This window comes from Simochromis diagramma, unplaced genomic scaffold (genome assembly GCF_900408965.1).
Source record: "Simochromis diagramma unplaced genomic scaffold, fSimDia1.1 OVJJ01000216.1, whole genome shotgun sequence".
Taxonomy (NCBI): Eukaryota; Metazoa; Chordata; class Actinopteri; order Cichliformes; family Cichlidae; genus Simochromis; species Simochromis diagramma.
The window spans coordinates 15071602-15092329 of NW_024386883.1; the positions used below are offsets into that span (position 1 = coordinate 15071602).

Here is a 20728-nt window from a genome sequence, read left to right on the forward strand (position 1 = left end):
GAACCAGCAGACACTCACAGACAGCTGTGCCGCCACATCCTCACACGCACGCACTGAGCTGTTTGGAGAGACACACGCAACCCAAAAATGTGTCATTTTGGGGATGACACTCTTTATATTACTATAATTTAACCTCATTACTATTTATAGAACCTCTACCAGCACAAGCAAACACAGAGGGTTTATCAAGTAAATACCCATCTTTAAAAGGATAATTTCACTATATTGCACTATATCTCTATCCATTAAGATAGCTTTTGTTTTACATGGTGAGTACTGTGCTAAGTCCAGCTAAAATATAAATAAATACCCTCTTACTTCAGATGAAATCTGTGTGTACCCAACTGTGCTATACTTAAATTTGAACTCCGAAGCTGGTCTGAAAACCGTTTTTATCTATTTCACCATTCACTTTGTTTTCTGAGCATTTAATTACCCTTGTTATTAACGTAAAACATGCATTTCTACCCACCTAAACAGGTCACGGCAATGAAAAGTAACACTTCTAAAAATGCTGTGAACCTACTGCTTTAACTTGGTGAGTACAGTTCCAGGATCACTGGGAACTTAAAACTCCAGTTGAAATAAAACATCATTAAACACTATATACAATATACCTAATACCATACTGTTGTTCACTTGTTGCCATTTTCCAGAGAAACCCCCCCAAAAATGCAAAATCTGGAGCCATGTGACGAACTTACAGGCGTTGGTGACGGCGAAGCTGTTGGCCGTCTCGATGTTGTCCACGTGAGGCACCAGGTTGAACGGGGCTTCCGAGGCGTTCGGGCTGGTGTTGTGCAGGAAGATTGCCAAACGAAAGGCGGTGTACTCCTGATCAGTGTTTCTGATGAACAGACCGCCTAAAGAGAGGGAGGAGACATGAGGGCTCGATGAAGAGCGTGTCCACTGTATCTCGCCGTCAGGTTTAAACCTATTCTAGACAGATTAGTTATTGCTGACTGCAGCACAGAAACACAAAAGACAATATATTTAATCCAAGTCAGTACCCAGGCATATTACCCATATGGGGTACAACTTGTTGCTATCTCAGCCCCATCTCCACTGTAGTTAATAAGATTTCAAAGAAACCACAAAACTGTTGGGAGAGTTTTCAATCTTTAGATCACAGTTTAATAAAACCTCTCCTGCTGAGCTAAGGGCTACCTGCAGGATTCTCATGGGCTCAGGGGCTTTTGGAAACAACCCATACAGTGGTTATCGTTTCTGACACTCAACAGGATGATGATACTGAAAAAGGCTCTGAGATACAGAGATAAAGAGTCTGCATACTAGCATGCTCAGGACAGCTATGTTTGGACACAAGGTCCATCTGCAGGTATATTGATATGCAGCAGGTGGAGAACTTCTCCATGTGCTGCTACGCCAAGCTCACCAATGACGGAGAGCACCGCAAGAACTATCGCTGCCAAATGAAGCACAAGTCTGTGCCGGAGTCTGTCTGCAGGAAGAGAAACTCACTGCCGAGGCAGCTGAACGTGTTGATCAGTGATTTATTTGACATGCTGAATATTTGCATATGACAATATTATAAAAAGTAACTAGTTTGTAATTTTTTAAGCAAGCATGCACACATCACATTGAAACATCCACAAGTCCAAGAGACCTTGAGCCAAACCTTGATTGGAGGTAAAGGAAATGTCTAGAACAGGGGTGGGGGAACTCCAGGCCTCAAGGACCGGTGTCCTGCAGGTTTTAGATGTGTCCTTGATCCAAAACACAGCTGATTGAAATGGCTAAATTACTTCCTCAACGTGTCTTAAAGTTCTCCAGAGGACCTGCAATGAACTAATCATGTGATTCAGGTGTGTTGACCCAGATGTATATCTAAAACCTGCAGGACACTGGCCCTTGTGTCCTGGAGTTCCCCACCCCTGGTCTAGAAAGACAGATTTATCCTCTGCAAACCACAAATGTATACCCATGACTGTGCCAGCCTGTCACGTAGGTGCTGAGCTTTCAAAACTAATCCTGAGGTCTTTCCAGTCTACACATAAGTAGCTGACCAGCTTTACAATTAGACCTATACTAGCTTGTTTAGGTTTTAAAACAGGTGATATAACGCACCAGAACAAACAGATAATAACGTTTTTTCTCGTGATAACGACCTCACATGAAAGGTTAAAAAGATTTAAGGCAAATTTTATTAGCTCTTCACAGATGTTTATTTCAAAGAGAAATCTCTATCATAAAAGAGGTTCCCACAACTGACTCCACAATGTGTAAAATGTAATAAAAGGGCAGTATCGCTCTGGTAAATAATGTCTTCAACTTCCTGCAAAGGATAAAAAAATTTAGATCCTCTGAGGTACCACTAGGCTTTGTGGCAAGGATTCAGTGTGTTTAACATGCAAGGTCGTCTTTGTCTCGTATTAATGCAAGCAGAGAAGGTGATAATATTCACAAAATATCCTTTTGTATCAACTCGGATTTTCATTCAGTTTTCTATGCAAGAGCGGCGCCAGTGTCATAAATCAGTTTGGCATCAGAGATAAGATTTTTGTTTCGTGTCCTCTTGTATTACAGCCTCATTCATATACAAAGATCTCCACTAAGCCGTTCGCGGCTGTGCAAATGTCAGTAGTGTTTTTAGGTTAGAAGCAGTTTGTTTCACATTTCAAAATCTGACTCAAGGCTATATTTCTTAGGATGAGACAGTGTAAATGTCATTTAGAGCAAAATGCCAGTGTGTTCTTTTTATGGCTGACCTCTTTAAAAGGTAAACTTTAGAATATTTTACCACTCTGTGGAGACCAGTCATCTAAGCCCCCTTTTGATTTTAATCTGATTTCCATTGTGATGGGTTTTATGTTTATTCCTAACTTGAAATTTATCCCTTTTCCAGCCGTTGCTGAATAGAAAAGAATAAAATTAAGCACTGACCTAAATCCAGCTTATTTAGACTTCTGACATTCCCTTCATCTGGATTCAACACAAAATGAGATCCAAACACTTCGGGGGCCTCAGACTTTGAAGTTTCCTGACATATGGTTCGCTGAAAACAAGACCCAAATGGCTGCAACGTGCCTGTTTGTTTGTGACCCCATTACCACCTGGATGACTTCTGATCACGTCTTTGAATTTAATCCAAGCTACTTAGTGTGCTCGTGTAAGTATTCCATGTTATCTTTTTCTAAATTTCTATGTAGAATAGTATCAAAAAGGAAACAGCTGGTGTCATCTCCTCTTCCTATAGTCTTGCTAATTAGGCTTACATTCCTTATTGTGAATAATCAATAACAGGAGTAATAGCTTGGCAACCCCACTGATCAGCTTTAAGCTTTAAGTGGCCTTTAATCTGAAAAGATTATTCAACCTTTACAGTTTGCATTCATACTTGGCGTAGACCTGTCAGGGAGCAGATCCTGATATATATATATGTTCCTGTATAGTTCAGTTTACAGGGGTGATTCATGTTAACACTGCTCCATTCAAGTAAAACACCATGAGTGCAATACATACTTGACTTTTAGCCACAGCTAGTGTGCAGTCCATGTCCCTGGTTAGGCTTTTAAAGTGTTGTGGTTTGGCTGACCTGGTTACAGCACGTTCTGTGTGCATTCACACCGGCATTAATGTGTGCTACTCCTTACCCAAAAGACATCCAGATACACATGAAATGTTCCAGTAGCAGGTGCAGCTGGAGCCTTAATGTGAGATAGTAACTTCTATTATTGCATGGAGAATTATTTCTCAAAATCATGGCTCGCTTTTGTAGCGGATTTAAATTTGCATGCTTCGAATGCACAGAATCTAAATTTTGTCATCCATTCATCCACTTTATTAACCATCTATCCCAGCTGCCACAGGGCAACAGGCTGGGAACACTTTGGAAAGGACTGCAGTCTATCGCAGGACTAATGCAGAGAGACAGACAAGCATTCACACCTACAGTCAATTTAGAATCACCAGTTAACCTAACACACATGTCTTCGGACTGTGGGAGGAAACCGGAGCACAAGCGGGAACATGGAGAAAACGCAAAGTTTACACAGAAGGACACCAGCCAGGTTCAAACCCAGAAGCTTAATCATCATAAAGATTAGTTTGGAGTAAGATCTATAAGGTTCAGATTTCTCCCTATCAAAGATGCTCCGCTGCCATGCAGTGTATGATAAGACGGGATGCTGACAGACCTCGAAAAACTAATACAGGTCAGAAAATGAAGGATGAATGGGATTTATAATTCTGAGGACGTCTCTGCATCTGTTGGCAACTGTGGAGCATGTTGGCCGTGACTCTATTTGTCCACTTGTTTCAGTGTCGCCTGCGTGTGTACAAAGCAAATTTCCTGCTGCTAATAAGTGTTGATTCGTCGGTGACGATTATTTGAAACTGACAAGTGTTGATCGGGGGAGATGTTTGCCCTCTCTGAAGGCTGATGCGATTCAGAAATTGCTAAATGTAGTCTGGCGGGTGTGGATTTTTACACTCCCAGAGGACAACTAGGCCTGAAACTGAGAAATATGATGACACAGGGATTACATCAACAGTTTTTTAAATAACTGGCAGCAATGATGTTTGTCAAGCGATAATGAGAATAAGTTAATTTAAAGAAATACCAAGAGCCCGATTATAATAGCTGGGAAATTATGAGTAAAATAACCCCCCCACACAGGCCAGTTTCGCTTACGTCAGCAACAAATTAAATGTTTCACACGACGGCACAGCAGTTCCACAGACGCAGGTTTAAACCCCAAACAACGCAGCTCTAGAGCCCTCAGTTCCAGGGGTGCCTGCTCTGTAACTGACCCTGACCTCTGCCCTCTCTGGGTGGCCCGGGGATTGGAGTATCACATTGATATAAAAGGACAAGGAGAATCATTTGAACAGCTTGTCATTTTTCATCAGCCTGACTTGTATCTGACGTGCCTCAACTCCATCTACAAGCTGGGGTGCAGCTGAGGGTAAAACCCAGCAAAAAAGAAAGAAAGTCAGTGTAAGCAAATATTAGATTTCAGAATGAAGCTTGAAACAGTTGGAATATAAACCTGGATACCAGATTATTTGATTCTCTGATGACTGTTTGTTGAGGATGTGATGATTAACCAATGATTAACAAATGGAGGTCACAGTTGGGCTCCTTTTTCTCCCCCCTAGCACCCTGCTTTTAAATCTAACCAGTAAATCTGCCAGCGAGTGTAATGAAAACCGTGAATCCGTCAGTGAGAAACGTAAATTTAAAACACAGAGACGCTGAAAAAGAGAGAGTGAAACTGATGGAAAAAGATTTGGGGGGAACGGTGCAGCTGCAAGGCATTTGGGACCCGTGGCAGCGGTTTGTTATAGGAGCGGGATCTGCGAGAGTGTTAACAGCAGTCAATGCACAGGCAGCCCGCATGGGGAATACACACAGACTTTGCTGCTCTGATCTGCTGCAGTGGCGGAGTGCACCGGGATACACACACATGCAAAGCGCATTAGGTGTGTGAGTCTGTGTGTGTGTGTGTGCGTTTGTGTGTGTGAAGCATGCACAGCATCGACAGAGCACAGGACCCCGTCTTTATGGTCATGTTTTAAAGACAATTAAAATAATAAAAATAAGGCTATGGGGGGAAAATCCGCAATCCCCACTTTGACCAGTGCCGGGGTGCTAAACGGCAGGTCAGAGGCAGCAGGCAGGACGTCCACAGATTCATTGACTGGTTTTATTTTGTGCTTGGATCTACCATAAAACGCTCACACTTACCGATCTGAACGCTGCTCGGGAAAGCACCCATTGCCAGTCCCCAAAAACCCGAGAACATCAACAGAATCAAATCGCGAGAAGAAATCCTCATTTTGTTCAGGTTATAAACTGATTAAAGACATCGAGCAGGTTTAATTAACACCCCCGGTGCAAAGCCAACATCACAAGGGAAAACAAAAAACAAAAAACAAAGAGATTAAAAAAGGGAGATGAAATCAAATGCCGGTTAAATATCCATGTCTGCTTTGGGTGGCTTTTTTTTTCTTGGATATTCCCCCCGCAGTGCCGCTGGTTTGTGCCGTCAAACTGCGTCCGTCCGTCCGGCGCTGGAGATTTTGCGCACACCACCAAGAAGAGGAGGGAGGGAGGACGAGGGGTGGAGGTGGTGGTGGTGTTGTTGAGGGGGGTGGGCATCAGCCAGCGGCGGTCAGTGCGTCTGGATGCGGCTCAACTCACATCACAGCAAGAACACACATGCGCCTTTTTAGCCGACCCGGGCAGACAGGCAGGAGGGGCGTCAGTCAGTCAGTCAGTCAGCCCGCTCAGCAGCACCGAGCGGCGGAGAAAGTCCCCGCAGCTCCTTTAACACCAAAACTTCCAGAACCGCTGCGAGTGGCTGCGAAGATGGATGTCTGACAGCGTTTTTCTCTCCCGCTCCTCGCTGTCGGATATCATCCCGGATAGATCGTCTCGCTCGGGCAGATCAACTTAATCAAAACCCCGGTGTGTCCTCTCAGTCACTCTGCACACAGCCTTTAGGGCGCAATTTAAGATAAGCTGCGCCAATTTCGGCAATTAATAACATTCTAATGAGCAAGCTCAAATTCATTTGCGGGGTTTGTTTTCTGTGAACTGCCTCTTAACTTAAAAAACAAAAACTCATGCTGGGTCGCTTAAGGTAGTCAAACTGTCCCTTTAACGGTTGCTACCATGTGACATTACTTATGCACATGTACAAAACCGCTACAGCAACAGATTAACAAATAAATTATTGTTTTTTAAAGCTTAAGAAATACATTAAAATAAATGTAAATGAGGGAAACGTTTGAACACCGCCAGCCTGTCTCACTAAAGTTTGCACTATTCCTTCAAGCTGCAGGAGCGAGGAGCTAAAAGTTTTGTCACTTTGACCAAATAACACAGACTTTCAGTAGCACCGCTGGCGGTGGAGTCCCCGGGTGTGCAGTTTAAGCAAACTAATTTGGAAGTTTTGTCGCCATCCTCCAAGATTAAATAAAATCCAGTGATAGTGAGACTTTAAGGAAGTGTAGCCATTGGTCTCCTCGGGGTGGTTCGGCTAAAGCAGGAACTTTAGGAGACACTGAGGCTACTTTCAGTTCAGGTTCTGCTGATTTTGAGGTTTGTAGTTGCCGCAGGTAAAGACCCGACTGAAAAATGAGTAATTATGTGCAAGGCTCCCTTTGGAAGCATTGCCTGGAAGTTGATTTTGTGAATGTGAGAAAGACTGAGCGCTTTCCAACAAATCTAACCCCCCACAACAACAAAACACAACATCTTTTCTTATCTTTTTCTTTTTTACATTCATCATCGACAGAAATGTATGATTAAAAAAACGACTGTATCTTTACAAGATGAGCCTATTATTGCGTGTCATCACAAGATAATGCTGTAATACTGGAGCCAAATAAAGCCAACCTTGCCACAGAAAACCAAACCAGTATTTAAGACATTTTAAAAGATTATACATCTGACTCACAAGCAACAGAAAGCTGAGCCAGGTCCCGATGAAGAGCAGCGAGTTTAAAAGCAGACCATTAAGCCTCAATAGATAATTCAACTAAACTAATATATTTAATCATGATTAAATAATCATCCCAGTCATTTTCTTGAATATGATTCAACCTCTCAAATCAAAATAATTGATGTTTTGTTACATTGAACTGAACATTTGTGCCACTGTTTGGATAAAACAAGATGTATGACGGCATCTATCGCTAATGAAAATCTATGAGTAATGGGTTTTGCAGGCATTTTCCTTTTTAACTGCTTTGACATTTTATACACAAAATGGTTTATTGATTAATCAAAAAATGATTTGCAGACTGATCGAGTAAATACTGCCTGTCTGTTTTTCCTCAAGGTCAAGAATGAATGTCTGCTCAAAGAACAGGAAGAGGAGGACAATGTGAGGTCTGGGATGACTTTTTAAAAAGGCATAGAGTTTGGAATACAACCCAGATGTAAAAGCACAGATTTTCATTTTTAGCCAATGCAGTAGATGTAAATGCTGTTATCTCACTGTTTTCAGGCAATAGACTTCACAATTTCTAGATAAAAGTCTTTTATTGTTTTGTATACTCTAGTTTTTTTTTTGTAGGAAATATTTTACAGTGAACACAGAGGAGGATTGCACTGTGATGACATTTTCAAAGCCGAGGTAACTTTGCTGTGTATACCTTTTAAAAAAATGGATTGGTATGTGATTATGGTTATTTTTAAAGAGATTTTGGTGTGTCCATTTATGTTCTCGTCTTCCTCATTGCTCTCTTTCCTTCTCCGGAATGCTTGCATTAATGTCGTTTTACATGTAAACTCGATGTGCTTACCCTAAAAGATAAAATCACAAAAACTACATACCTCTACATTACATGCACACACAAGAGTTATGAACTGTATTAACTACGAGAATAAAATGGTTTCTGCGCCATGCATAGTTTCAGTCCATGCATTCAGCAGGATATCCACATCCAGATATTTTCTTAAGAACATGGACATGTCTCCAAGTAATTTTTTCATTTCAGTTTTGCATGTATGTTTGGAAACATGATGTAAAATGTCTAACTGTGCTCTATCCTGCAACGGGAAAGAACATTTTCAGACTTCAGATTTAAGACTCCTGAATCCATATTGACACCTATATGTTTCCAAAAGGTACTTTTAAGCTACTCTAAACCCTCCTCTGTCCTAACTTTCATAAACACGAAAACAAACTGAACTAATCAAATTCAAAAATAAAGTATAAACATCCATGCTGCAGTTCTTTTCCATATCCTATTATATGTGCAGCTGCAGAGGTCTGATTTCTCCCCGGGGATCAATAAAGACTCATTTCTATTTAGATCCTTTGAGAAAAATGCTTCTGACGTCTAGAGAAACAGATCTGATTCCAGTCGATTCACCAGTGAGTTTGTCTTTCATTTATCATACAGTTATTATTAATGCAATTCTCTGCATCATTATAGGGGGAAAATAATCCTGGATTTGTTTCTTTGACAGTCGGAGCAAAGTTTTCTTTATCCTCATCCAAAAAGGCACAAGGCTTCTACTGACTGTTAAACAGATCAGTGGCTTTCCTTTTGCAGTTTTTGTTAGCTGCATCACAATAACGTGTAAAAGTTTTAGGTTCTTTGCATTTTTTAAAGACTCTTGTCGTTAAATTATCCAAAGTTTATTCTACAGTATGATAACAATCTCAAAAAGCATCCTCAACAACATTTCATAGCAATACTATTGCTTTAGAAATACAGTGTTTGCCTTGGGAGCCCTTAAGCATGATGAGTTAAAAGCACACAGCTGTTTGTCGCCCAGTTTGAGCAAGATAGTGTAACAGATGTAGTCAGTCAGCTCATTTTAAATGTCTGCACACACATATTGCACATTTTACTGTACTGAGGTTTCCTGAGTACAGTAAAATATAAAATCGGTCAATCTGGATATAATAAGGACAACAAGTCTCAATGAGCCAAAAGCAGCAGATGTAACCATGTTGACATATCCAAACAAATGCACGTTACTGGCTTTTTATTACAGTTAAAGCAGAGTTATCAGAAGTAACAATATTTCAATGGATGTTAGTGGTGTTTGAAAAACCGCTGTGTTGGTGTGGGTAGAGTTTGTGCCAGCAGAAAAACTTGAATGTTGAATGGTTGTGAGAGTGGAGCTGTCCATGGTGCTGAACCCTTTCCCCCCAACTCTCAAAAGGGTTCTCGGCATCCTTTCAGTTTCAGAAACACATAACACCCTTAAATTAACCATTTACTACGGTGCAGACTTTGCTTATTTGCTTTCTTCTTCAGAGCTGGGTGAAAAGACCGATCCCAGTGTCATATCTGCGTGTGATGCACTGAGCTGAAGTCAGTTTAATATGGCATAATGACTGTAAGCAAAGGAAAGACAGATAGCCTTGCTCTGTTCGAAACAGCTAATGATACCTCTAAAGCTTACTAATGAACAGATCGCATCTATTTGTTTGATCCTATACACAAACACTGATTTAAAATGGGAATCCATTCTTCCAGCACTGTTACAGCAGTAATAGATACAACGTATGTGTTCAGAAAGCACAGTAAGTACACAGAAAAGATGGATGTAGCTCACAGGTTTGAAAAATCAAGCCTATGCAGTAAGTGCCTTAAACCTACAGTCATTCTAAAGGGCAATCTTCTTCATCTGTGACCTTATTAAAAACTTTTCGGATGAATTTATGACCTAAGATGCTTGTTTTTACATCTTATTTGCATCTATATGATATTAATTTCTAAAATAAAGTCAATTTTAAAGGTCTACAAGGAGGATGGTGCAGTATCTACTGGGATTTTCCTATAGAACCACCTCTAGGGTTTAAAAGAATCTTCCCAAAAAGAAAAAGAGAGAAAAAATATTCAGTTCTCTGGGTGAAAATGTCTTTTTGATGTCATAGAAGAATGATTAGACTGCTTGAGACAGTAAGGAAGGCAATGGTAGCTAAAATTACAACCAAGGTATGCAGAAGAGCTCTCTGAATGCACAGCATGGCCAACCTTGAAGAAGATGGGTTACAGCAACAGCAGAAGACCAAATTAGGTTCCACTCCTATCAGGTAAAAACAGAAAACTAAGGCTACAATTCACACGGGTTCACGAAAATTGGACAAAAGACGACTCATTGGGTCAGATTTAAGTGTCACAGCCTACCTGAGTATTGTTGCTGATCATGTCCATCCCTTTATGATCACAGTTATGATCTTTTCAATGCTGCTTCCAGCAGGATACCGTGGCATGTCAAAAAGCTCAAATGACCTCAAACTGGTTGAATAAACATGAATCTGAGTTCACTATATTTAATCAATACAATAGAGCACCTTTGGGATCTGGTGTAATGAGTTTCAGCCTACAAATCTGCAGCCATTGTGTGATGCTAGAATGTCAATAAGGATCAAAATCTAAGAGGAATGTTTCCAGCACCTTGCTGAATCTCTGTGACCAAGAATGAAAGAACCGGATATAAACGCCTTTGTTGTTTTTGATATTATATTTCTGTAATCATATAAACAGTGGTTTCTAAGGAGAAAGAGGGCTTTGTCATGATCTCTTAAACATTAAGAAATAGTCTTAGACCCTGGACACCAGCAGCACCTTCTTGAATCTGTGACACAAAGAATTAAGACAGTAATACAGATTAAAGGGGGTTCAACCACGGCACCAGCAAGGTGTAACTAATAAAGTGGCCCGTGAGTGCAAAATATAACACATTAGGTTGTGTTTTCCTATGAAAGTCAGCACACAATTCAAAGCAGAAGACAAAGAAAACTTAGTGAGCACCACAGGAGGAAAACTGCTAAACATGTACATGTGCACAAAGACAGCGAGGATGGAGCCTCCAGCTCACCGCACTGGTGGTGTTGGTTTCTAAAGATTTCCATTTCTATCAAAAACTGTCACACGCAACTTGACTGAACCAAAACAATACAAATGGTGCTTCTCTCTTATATTTCACTTCCTGCTGCTCCCTCAAAGGATGAAAACAAATAACACACTGTTCCCTTTGTGAGGACATGGTGGAGGTGTTTGAATCGGGGCACAAAGGCTTCTTTTATGACACAGTAACAGAACGATGTGGCCGTCAGAAATACATCAAACATCCAAACTGGACAGTCCAACGTCAATGGGAATGGGACGTGATTGTAAACTGCCTCTCTGCATGTTAAATGTGTTTTTAACATATTAGATGTTATCTTTCTCCAGTGCAGCAAAGTACTAGGAGTACCTGTTCTGAAACTGAGGAGTTTGTTTGTTTTCATTGTTTTGAAGAAACTTTTAAAGATGAATACTTTATTTCCAGATGTGAAATTTGCATGTGTTAAAGGAAACATCCAGTCTGCCAAATTTCTGTTACGTCCTAGTGCAGATGTCAGTACAGATATGACTAAACAGCAGGAAGAAAAATAAGCTTAACAAAAAAATGGATGCTGACATCATGATTAGTAAGGTTCAGCTATCCAGGATGTCGATTTTTATGTACTGGAATGACTTAAATGTTGTAAAATCTAAAACATATGCTTTGAATAAGCAGTAATGTGCTGTATATGTGAAATTCGTGTGCAGCACTGCAATAAGCGCTCCACTATCTCAACCACAGCCACGTGCTATTAAATGTGCCTCACGCTTTTTCTTCTCAGCATTATATATCACACAGCTTCTTTTCTATCATCTCTTTAATTGCGATGCAATTTTTCTAACACATCCGCCACATAGAGACGTCTGCGTGATGGATGTCAGGCATTTGCATCAGTCTCTGAGGCAGTTAGCCCAATAAATTCAGTTCATTGCTTTTTTCCCCCCTTTTAAACAATAAAGTCTGCCTTGTACCTGTACCCGGTGAGACATTGGCTGTATTATACACAAAGCATTGTTAGCATTTCTTACTGGAAATCAGGATTTTTATTCAGAAATGTTACATGAACAACAGTCCGAAATTGTTTGACAACTTGTAGATGCTATTTTTTGCACATTGTTGAACCTCTGCCCAGCTTTGTTTCTGAGAAACTCCAAGATGATCTTTTTTATAACCAGTCGTGTTACTGACCTGCTGCCAGTTTTCCTAATTAGTTGTAAAATGTTCCTTCAACTGTCCTTGAAAAACACAGAAACTATAGAGCTACTGTTTTTCATGAAAATGGTCAAATGTCTCAGTTTAAATATTTGCTGTTCTTTTCTGTGTGATATAATGAATAAAATACGGGGTCATGAGATCTGCAAATCATTGCATTCTGTATTTATTTACACAGCGTCCTAACTTTTTTGGAATCGGGATGATAAGGTTCCTGAATGCATCGTATTACTTAACCTGCTGGACTGTGTCAAACAAACCTCAGCTACTTGAATTCTTTGATCTTTAGTGAGCAGTGCATGTAATTTAATAATATACGTGACATTATTGACAAGTTAAACATATCTGCTCTTCCATACAGTGAGTTGAGTGGTGATGTCCAGCAATATGGTGTCCTCATAAATGTGAAACTGCACTTTCCAACTTTTATTTATATATGAGCAGATCAGGAAGCAACTCCTGATGTGTTTCTGTATTATGTAAGAGTGAAGAAGTTAAAAAACAAAAGGTCAGCAGAGAGGGCAAGTTACTGTGTTGCTTTGAGGCTATTAACTCTAAACCCATCTTCCTTCTTTGGCATCTCATTATTTTAGTAATAGCTTGTATAAAGTGAATGGATGCATACCTTATAAAGATGACTCACTTCTCTCTCCCTTGACAACACAGACAGAGTTAATGCGGTGTATTGTTGCAGTGTAGGTAAAGCAGGAACCCGGTTCAGAAAGAGAAGAAGAAGATTATGTGTTCAATAAAGAGAAGTCTGCCTCGATTTTTCCTTTTAAGGCCTAGAGATCAGCCAGTGACCCCCTGGCATGCATAGGCTGGTAGGGCAAAATGTGGATTCCTTAACCAGATGGCAAGTGGTTGTTGGTATGGTATATAGCGCTGCGCCACAATTCATTGGGCCATTCGTATTTTGCATGGAAGACACTTGAAAGATGTTTCAGAAGGTGCAGCTTCAGTGCTTTTTAACTCTGCAAAGCTCTTCAAAGGGCATTTTAACATAGAAATCTATGGGTACTGACTGACTCTTGGAGCCAGCCTAAAGTGGCCACTACAGGAACTGCAGTCTCTCTTTTTCCATCTTTTCAGTCCTCTTGGGTGGCCATACAAAAGTCCCCAGATTTATAGCAATAACAAATCAACAGCACAGAGAGCGCAACTCCACCGAAAAGCAAGGACTACACTAAAACTTTGATGTTTTATGTTATTTTCACAACATACTGACGTCAGCCTGTTATTATTACTATATGATATTACCAGCCTGTAATGGCATCATTGTGATGTCGATGGGCATCGTTTTTAAAAAATGAAAAGTGTGTTGTAGCGATCTCTTTTTGTCCATTCATCTGATACATTACTCGATAGGCTTTCTTGAAATTCTTTCCAAGGTCAACTATGACTTTGAGTGCTAACAATAAAGATCAAGGTCAAATGCTCAGCCAACCTACGGTACTCAATGTCCCCAAAGGCCTAGTATGTTATATGAAGTTTGAAGGCTGTCCATTAAAAAAAAATGTGGGTAATCAATTTTCACATTTGCCGTGACTTTGACTTTGACCTGATTTGCACAAAAATTAAATCACCTTGAGCTGTTGTTGGTGTCTTTCATCCCACGAAATATGAAAAATATATCTTAAAAACTGTGGATGCTAACGGACAAAAAGAGAAATTAAAAAAAACTCTTCTGAGGAGATTTTCACTGATTAATGATGATTTATCTGTAAATACTCATTAACCACCAAGCTGTAGCAAAACTTGAAAAAAATATGAAACAGGAACTGTACACAGAGGCTGTTTGCCTTCAGAGTAAAAGCTCTGTCTTTTACTTTACACTCTTTACACTTTCACTACTGCTCAGCAAGTAACTGATGAGTGTTTACAGACATGATGGCATCTTCCATGCAAACTATGGTTGACCATGGCAATACACTAGCAACCAAAGTAATCACAAGGAAGTTTTTGGGGTTTCTACCAATTTCACTTGGAAACAGCAAACAACCTCTAGCAACACCTCACCAACCAGTCATGAAATTTGCATTTTTGCCAGGTGTCCAGGGAGTTGCCATCTGAAAACATGATAAATGTATGCCGCCTAAAAGTGTCTCTTTCATTTTCTTTGTTGCATGTCATTAATATTTTAATAGTGTATATTCTAAGAGAAGGGGGAGAAGGAGGAGAATTTTTTTCCAAAGGTGTTTTGGTGCCTTAACTTAACCAAAGAGCAGCTGAAAAAGAATATAATAACCACCTGCCAAAACCCAATCAAAGAGCAAAACATGTAATAAGAACGAAAAAATGAATAAATAGTACACTCTACCAAAAATCTGCTTGATCACACATGATACAAACTCCACCGGATAAAGCCATGTGCCTGATTCACGACACCAGCAAACCTTTTACTTCCAAATGCAGATTTTACGAGTCTTTAAACTGCATCACTGAAGAGATGTGGACGCATTTCTGCAAACATATCCTGGAGTCATTGAAAAATGACCTATTCTCTCTCGTGCCAAAAAGTTCCTAAAACATCATGGTGATCATTTCGGACATTGGGAAATTTGTTCATTTAAAGCTACATTAGATGGCTTTAAAGTTTATATTTAGGCAGACAGGAAAACACTGAAGACCGCGGAGGCACGGCTGGGTAATGGCTCTAAATGACACAGCATGTAAAAACTAGACTTCAGAGGAGCTTCGCTAACACTACGACTCCTTCATGTTCGGCTCCTGGGGGACGAGGGTCTGAATCTGACCGACTTTGTGAATGAGGTCTGTGTGTGTGTGTGTGTGTGTGTGTGTGTGTGTGTGTGTGTGTGTGTGTGTGTGTGTGTGTGTGTGTGTGAGAGAGAGAGAGAGAGATGGATCTCTGCCATTACACTGGAGCTGAACAGATGGGAAGCCTGCAGTAGGTTTTTCCTGCTCACATCAGGGGTGATGGAGAGTGTTGTTCAACCGCTGTTAGGGAATCCCGTACACTCACTGACAGCCTCTACATGCATGCATGTGCAATTGCCAAGTTGCACTTCAACATCCAGCATCCTTTCAGCAGACTTGAGAATTCAATTTCCAGCTCTTGAAACCCATTTTTCTAAGATGTTTTGTAATGTTTAAAAATGCCTTTGACAATTTTTTGCGTGACTGAAGAGTCATGATAAAAAAGAAAACAGAGAAAGAGGTTTTTTAAAGAAAAAGGCTTATAAAAATCACTTTACTACCAGTTCTCTCCTCCATTGTGAAGTATCCTTTCAGTAGAACAGTGAAGTGTGAATGGAGCTACAGACACTTATGTGTATCACAAACCTCATTTCATCCAAGGACAATATTGTTCTGTTACATGTGGATATAAAATGCTAAATGTCTCTATTATCTATGACTAGACCCTCATAAAGTCACTGAAAATTCCTTTACAGAAACTTGAAATTTACTTCTCGTAAAATCTTTTATCAAACAGTTAAAATTTTGGTATTTGTAGTAGAGTAGCACAAGACAACAGAAATATGTTTATATCTACTTGAGATGTGACGATTCAGTTTTATAGACAGGCCTAGAGACTGGCGATTAATAACCCCCTGGCAACCACAGGTCGCTAGGGAAAAGTGTTTATTATCCGACTGGTTGACGGTTGAATGGGGAGTGAAACTGTGAAGAGTGTGACTCAAACTGGAAGTTGTGCCTCTTGAAAGGCAGTAGGTTTCACTGCCACACAGCAAGTAGCTGGGGAATACCTGCAGACATGTCAGCGTCTTCCATGCAAACTTTGGATGGGCGTGGCATTTTCCTAGCAACCAAAGCAATCCAAGGGAGGTTTTTGATGCAGCTTGTTTGGGACCAATTTCCCCTAGCAACAGTAAGTAACCGCTAACTCCTACTTGCCTGCCGATCAGGGAAGAAGCATGTGTGACCGAGGCTTCAGACTTTAGTAGAATTGAAAGAGAACCCTAAGAAACCCTCTCTTACTTGGTTTAAATCACTAGACTCCAACCTTCCAAAATGTTTATGGAAAACAAACCATCACAGAAAAGTTTAAAAACTACAAAAAGCAAAACACAATGGTGGTCTAGAACCACCAAATTTTTATCACTGGTTGTTATCCAATAGATTGCTATATTTTTCTAAATAGATTAAACCAATTTTATTGGACAGGCCTTGAACAAACTTAGAACAAACATTCTGTGAAAAAGTAAAAGTCTCTAATTTGCCTTTCATAAGCTTCAGTATTAAGCATCATAACTGCTTTAAAAGCCTTAACATTAACACCTCTCTGACATCCTGGTAGGAATTCTTAAAAATAATTAAGTCTTCACTTATCCCATTTAAACTAACAGATATTTGTCAGGAAAAAAAATACAACATTTTCATTGTGACATGAAAAAGGGATAAAAATCTGGAATGTGTACTACAAGATGGAAAATTCATTTTGTTTGCAGAACTTGTATCACAATATAGAATCAGCAACAATAATTCTTGAATCAGCAAACAAAATTAATCATGCAGGAAAAATTAAATCCCAACCAACAGAATCTAAAAAGACCTACTTGGATTACAACATTTTTAAATATCTGTACCCTCAAATGGCTATCAAAAATGTATAAGCTATTATTTAAAACTGATGAATAGATTTCCTTCACAACTGTAAAGTGGGAGCGAGATCTTTCCATCAAGCCAGATCAAAACTTCTTGGCGAGAGCTTGCAGGCGACTGCAGCAATCTGCTAGCTGCTCATTAACTATTTGAGGGAATATGGATTTTTTCCAGTGATTACCTGAAGGTTACACGACTGGTCTCTAGGCATGCGTGACTACTCTGGCCTTAGCAATTAATTTCACATCAACTGCCCACAAGCTGGCAGCTGGCTGGAGAGCACAAGTTATCAGTAGTGATCAGTGGTTGCTAGGTAGAATAACCCATCTTCAGGCGTAAGACAAATTCTAAATGATCATCAGTATGATGTATGGCAAAAGGAATAATCTCTTTCTCCCCAGAATTCACTGTTCTTTGTGTATATGATTATAAAAATGTATAATTTCACATTTTTTAAAGTGACCAAGCATGGCACGTTGGCAGAAGAGACCACATACGACTATTATCATTGGAGCTAACATAGAATTTGTTTTACTTAATCAGTCGAGAATTTTTGGAACAGGTTCAATAACGTCACTGACTTGTTGTTTTATATTCTCTCTCTTTTTTATGGTTTAAATTAGATGGAAAACTGTCAAAATGCACTTTTTCAAATCACTTTCAAGGCTGAAAAAAACGAAAAGGAGATTTCTTGCGTTTCTCTCGAGTGTCTTTCGTCCCTACAGTCCAAGGTTGTTAATTTTGCCCCTACAGATTTGCAGCTGTTACAGACTGGCACTGACTTCCTGTGTGGAAAGATGGTTTTAATATTGTTCTTTACAAAGGACTGAATGTTTACAGCCAAAATGTTTTTTGGTGGTTTTGGTACACTTTGTTAGTTAGATGCTCTTTTTTCCTTCAGTACTGCCTTAATTATTCATCACATAGATTCAGCAAGTTGCTGGAAACTGAGTATATATTTATCATCCACTGCTCTGCTAAAAACTGTCCAGAGCTCTATTGTCCCCAGGTTTTTTTTTTTAACTTAATATATGTATGTTATTTGTTCCTCATATATTGTTCCTCTCTTAAAATTGGATTTCATCCTTTTAAAAGACAATTTATATGTGTTTTCATCTGTTATTTTCACGTTTTCTTACATTTCTGTTTATATCTTCTCTTGCTGCCTGTGATTTGTGGTAACAAAAACTACAGATGGTTTTTGTGAGGTACAATAACATTGTTGTCATTAACCATTCTCAAAATATTTCCCCCCTCAATGGTAGTTCAGGACCAATGTTCCCTCTAAGCTGCCCGCGTGCGCAATTGCACACTGCTGACACGGTCTCCGCGCAGAAAAAAAATCTGCGTTGTGCACAAAAAAAAAAAAAAAAAATCTAACCTGAATTGAAATTAAAGTAAATATGTTAACAATTCTGTTTTGCAGTGTTAGTCAGTAAGTGACTGGCTGCTCCCGTATGAGATTAGAACTATGTCACCTTATCCCATAGTCCAGCCAATGATGCGATTCACATTCGTATATACGCAGCTAATCAACGTCGTTGACAGGCTATGACAGCGTCCTTATGTGCTAACACCGGTGTTTTAGCGAGCAAAGCGGCGTGGCTGATGTGGAGTGAAGCCACGTCAATGACAACATGTACAACCATTGGAGATGTGAGCAGGACAGACGGATTGACGGAAAAAGTGTGGACTTTATACCAGTTTTTAAATTGTGTTGATAGGCCACGTAAAACCAGAGATATGATAAAAAATATTTGCAATGTTTGGTTTTCTTCCTGAATACTATCGTTGTTTATATTTACTGCGGGAAGAAACGGTAAAAACGGCGTTTTATAAGGAAAACGCTCGAAAGCACTCTCCGCCTGTGAGCAAAAACAAAACCAAAAATCCCCACCCTTTCCTATTGGTGGAAAAATGTACCATGTCGACCAATCAAAACATGGCATTTGTTGTTTAGGGAGGGGGGAAGTTTTAGGAGTGACAAAAAAAAAAGTTATAGGAGTGACGGCGGTTTTGAGATGTGAGAGATTTGCCACGTTTAGCGCAAATCTTGTGTAGTTAGTGTGTAGTGTAGTCAATAGTTTTGTTGTGTGTGTCAGAACAATGAGGCGACTGCTGAATGTTACAGGTGTTACAGCAGTGATACATCTCCTGTTGTCAGGCCTGCAGGTATCAGGCTGTTGTTCTCCTTTATCTCATAGTGGACAGAAATTATTTTTTGGAGTGGCACAAATAATTTGTGTGGCATCAAATTTGATGCAGAACAGCTGATTGTTCTGTAAATTGTTTGAAATGTTTATTTTAAAAAAAAACACCTTGGCTGCATTTTTAGGTAAACAGCTGCAAAAAACTTTGTTTGCAAAACTCAGTTACTTTTTTGAAGAAGTAACTATATAATTAATTGCCCAACATTGGTCATTATATACTATATTTTGCAGAGAGAGAGTTACAGGACTCTCTCCCAGACCACAGACTCACAATACAAGTCAGAGCTTTATAAAAAAAAAAAAAAAAAAGAAAGAAAGAAAGAAAGTTGTGTTTTCAAAATTGGAGTTCAAGTTATTTTTACTTCCAATAGTGTTAACATACTACACAGGTCATGAACAAGATTGTTTTTAATTTTCATTGTATGTGGGCTAAAGCAGTTAATTAAAAGTATTCTAACATAAATGTAAATGCTGTAATTTGATTATTTTAATAAACCATGTAACTTGGATGGATTCGATGCTGGCGTGACCACAGTGCACACGTCTGCTGTCGCTCACAGTGGTCCAAGGGACCGCTCGGGGAGTTTGTGTGTTCTCTCAGACACATGAAAAATTAGAGGGAACATTGCTCAGGACACTACAGGAGGTGGCGTTACGTGTACAAACAGAGCAAACTGGAGAATATTAAGCATTATCATAAGATTACTGCCATCCTTCATGACCTTCGGCATCTGTTTTAAAAGCACAAAACCTCATTTTGGACCCTTTGCATCTTCAAAAGTTTGAGGGTAAATGTTCAGTCTCCACAAAAGTAACACAGATGACAGATACAGATTGTAATTTTCTCCTCGTTGACTCATGGACAACAACAAGGCAAAAGGCCCACATGGACATTACAGTCTTACTGTTGCATTTTTTGTAATGACAGCACAAGTGTTTGTCAGTCTGATACTCTCTGATCAGGAACTGTAACGGTCATGTCAGGCCTGAGCTCCTGAAACTTTGTTCACTCTCAGCTCTATTAATTTGGACTGCCTTCTTATCTCATAGCATGAAAATCTCTCCCATAAGAAAGGAATATAACCTTAGCCTCAACCTCCCTGTAACCTGAATTTTTGTGATGTAACAAAACAGACGGAAAATGCCTTTGTCAAATTTGCACATACTGTATATCATACACCAATCAGCCATGACATTATTACCACTGTCAGGCGAAGTGACAGTGCTCATCTCTCTTCATCATGGCAAAAATGGGAAACTGTGAACCTTATCATATGTTTATCACTGTGTTGTCACTAACACATCCTTGGTCCCCTTCTCTGTGAAAGAGTAAGAATCACAAATCCAGGTTTACATATTCTGACACCATTGTAACCCTAGTTGAGTCAGCCAGATT

The 20728-nt window shown here is 39.7% G+C and overlaps 1 protein-coding gene across 8 annotated transcripts in view; it reads right to left on the bottom strand.

Moving 5' to 3' along the window:
- Nucleotides 1-19879, bottom strand: part of gria4b (glutamate receptor, ionotropic, AMPA 4b) — a 170426-nt gene extending 150547 nt beyond the window's left edge. For 2 of the 8 annotated variants that reach the window (XR_005695916.1, XM_040032445.1), the window contains exons 1-2: nt 5711-6533; nt 705-863 (exon numbers count right to left, since the gene is read on the bottom strand). Coding sequence is in view for 5 of the 8 variants with exons in the window: in XM_040032445.1 (XP_039888379.1) it covers nt 705-863; nt 5711-5801 (250 nt within the window). In the remaining 3 variants the exon portion in view is untranslated. Of the gene's footprint in view, nt 1-704; nt 864-5710; nt 6535-7416; nt 7423-19865 lie in introns of those variants that run through there. The other 6 variants (XM_040032448.1, XM_040032449.1, XR_005695917.1 and 3 more) reach the window with 5 other exon arrangements.
- Nucleotides 19880-20728: the final 849 nt, after the last annotated feature.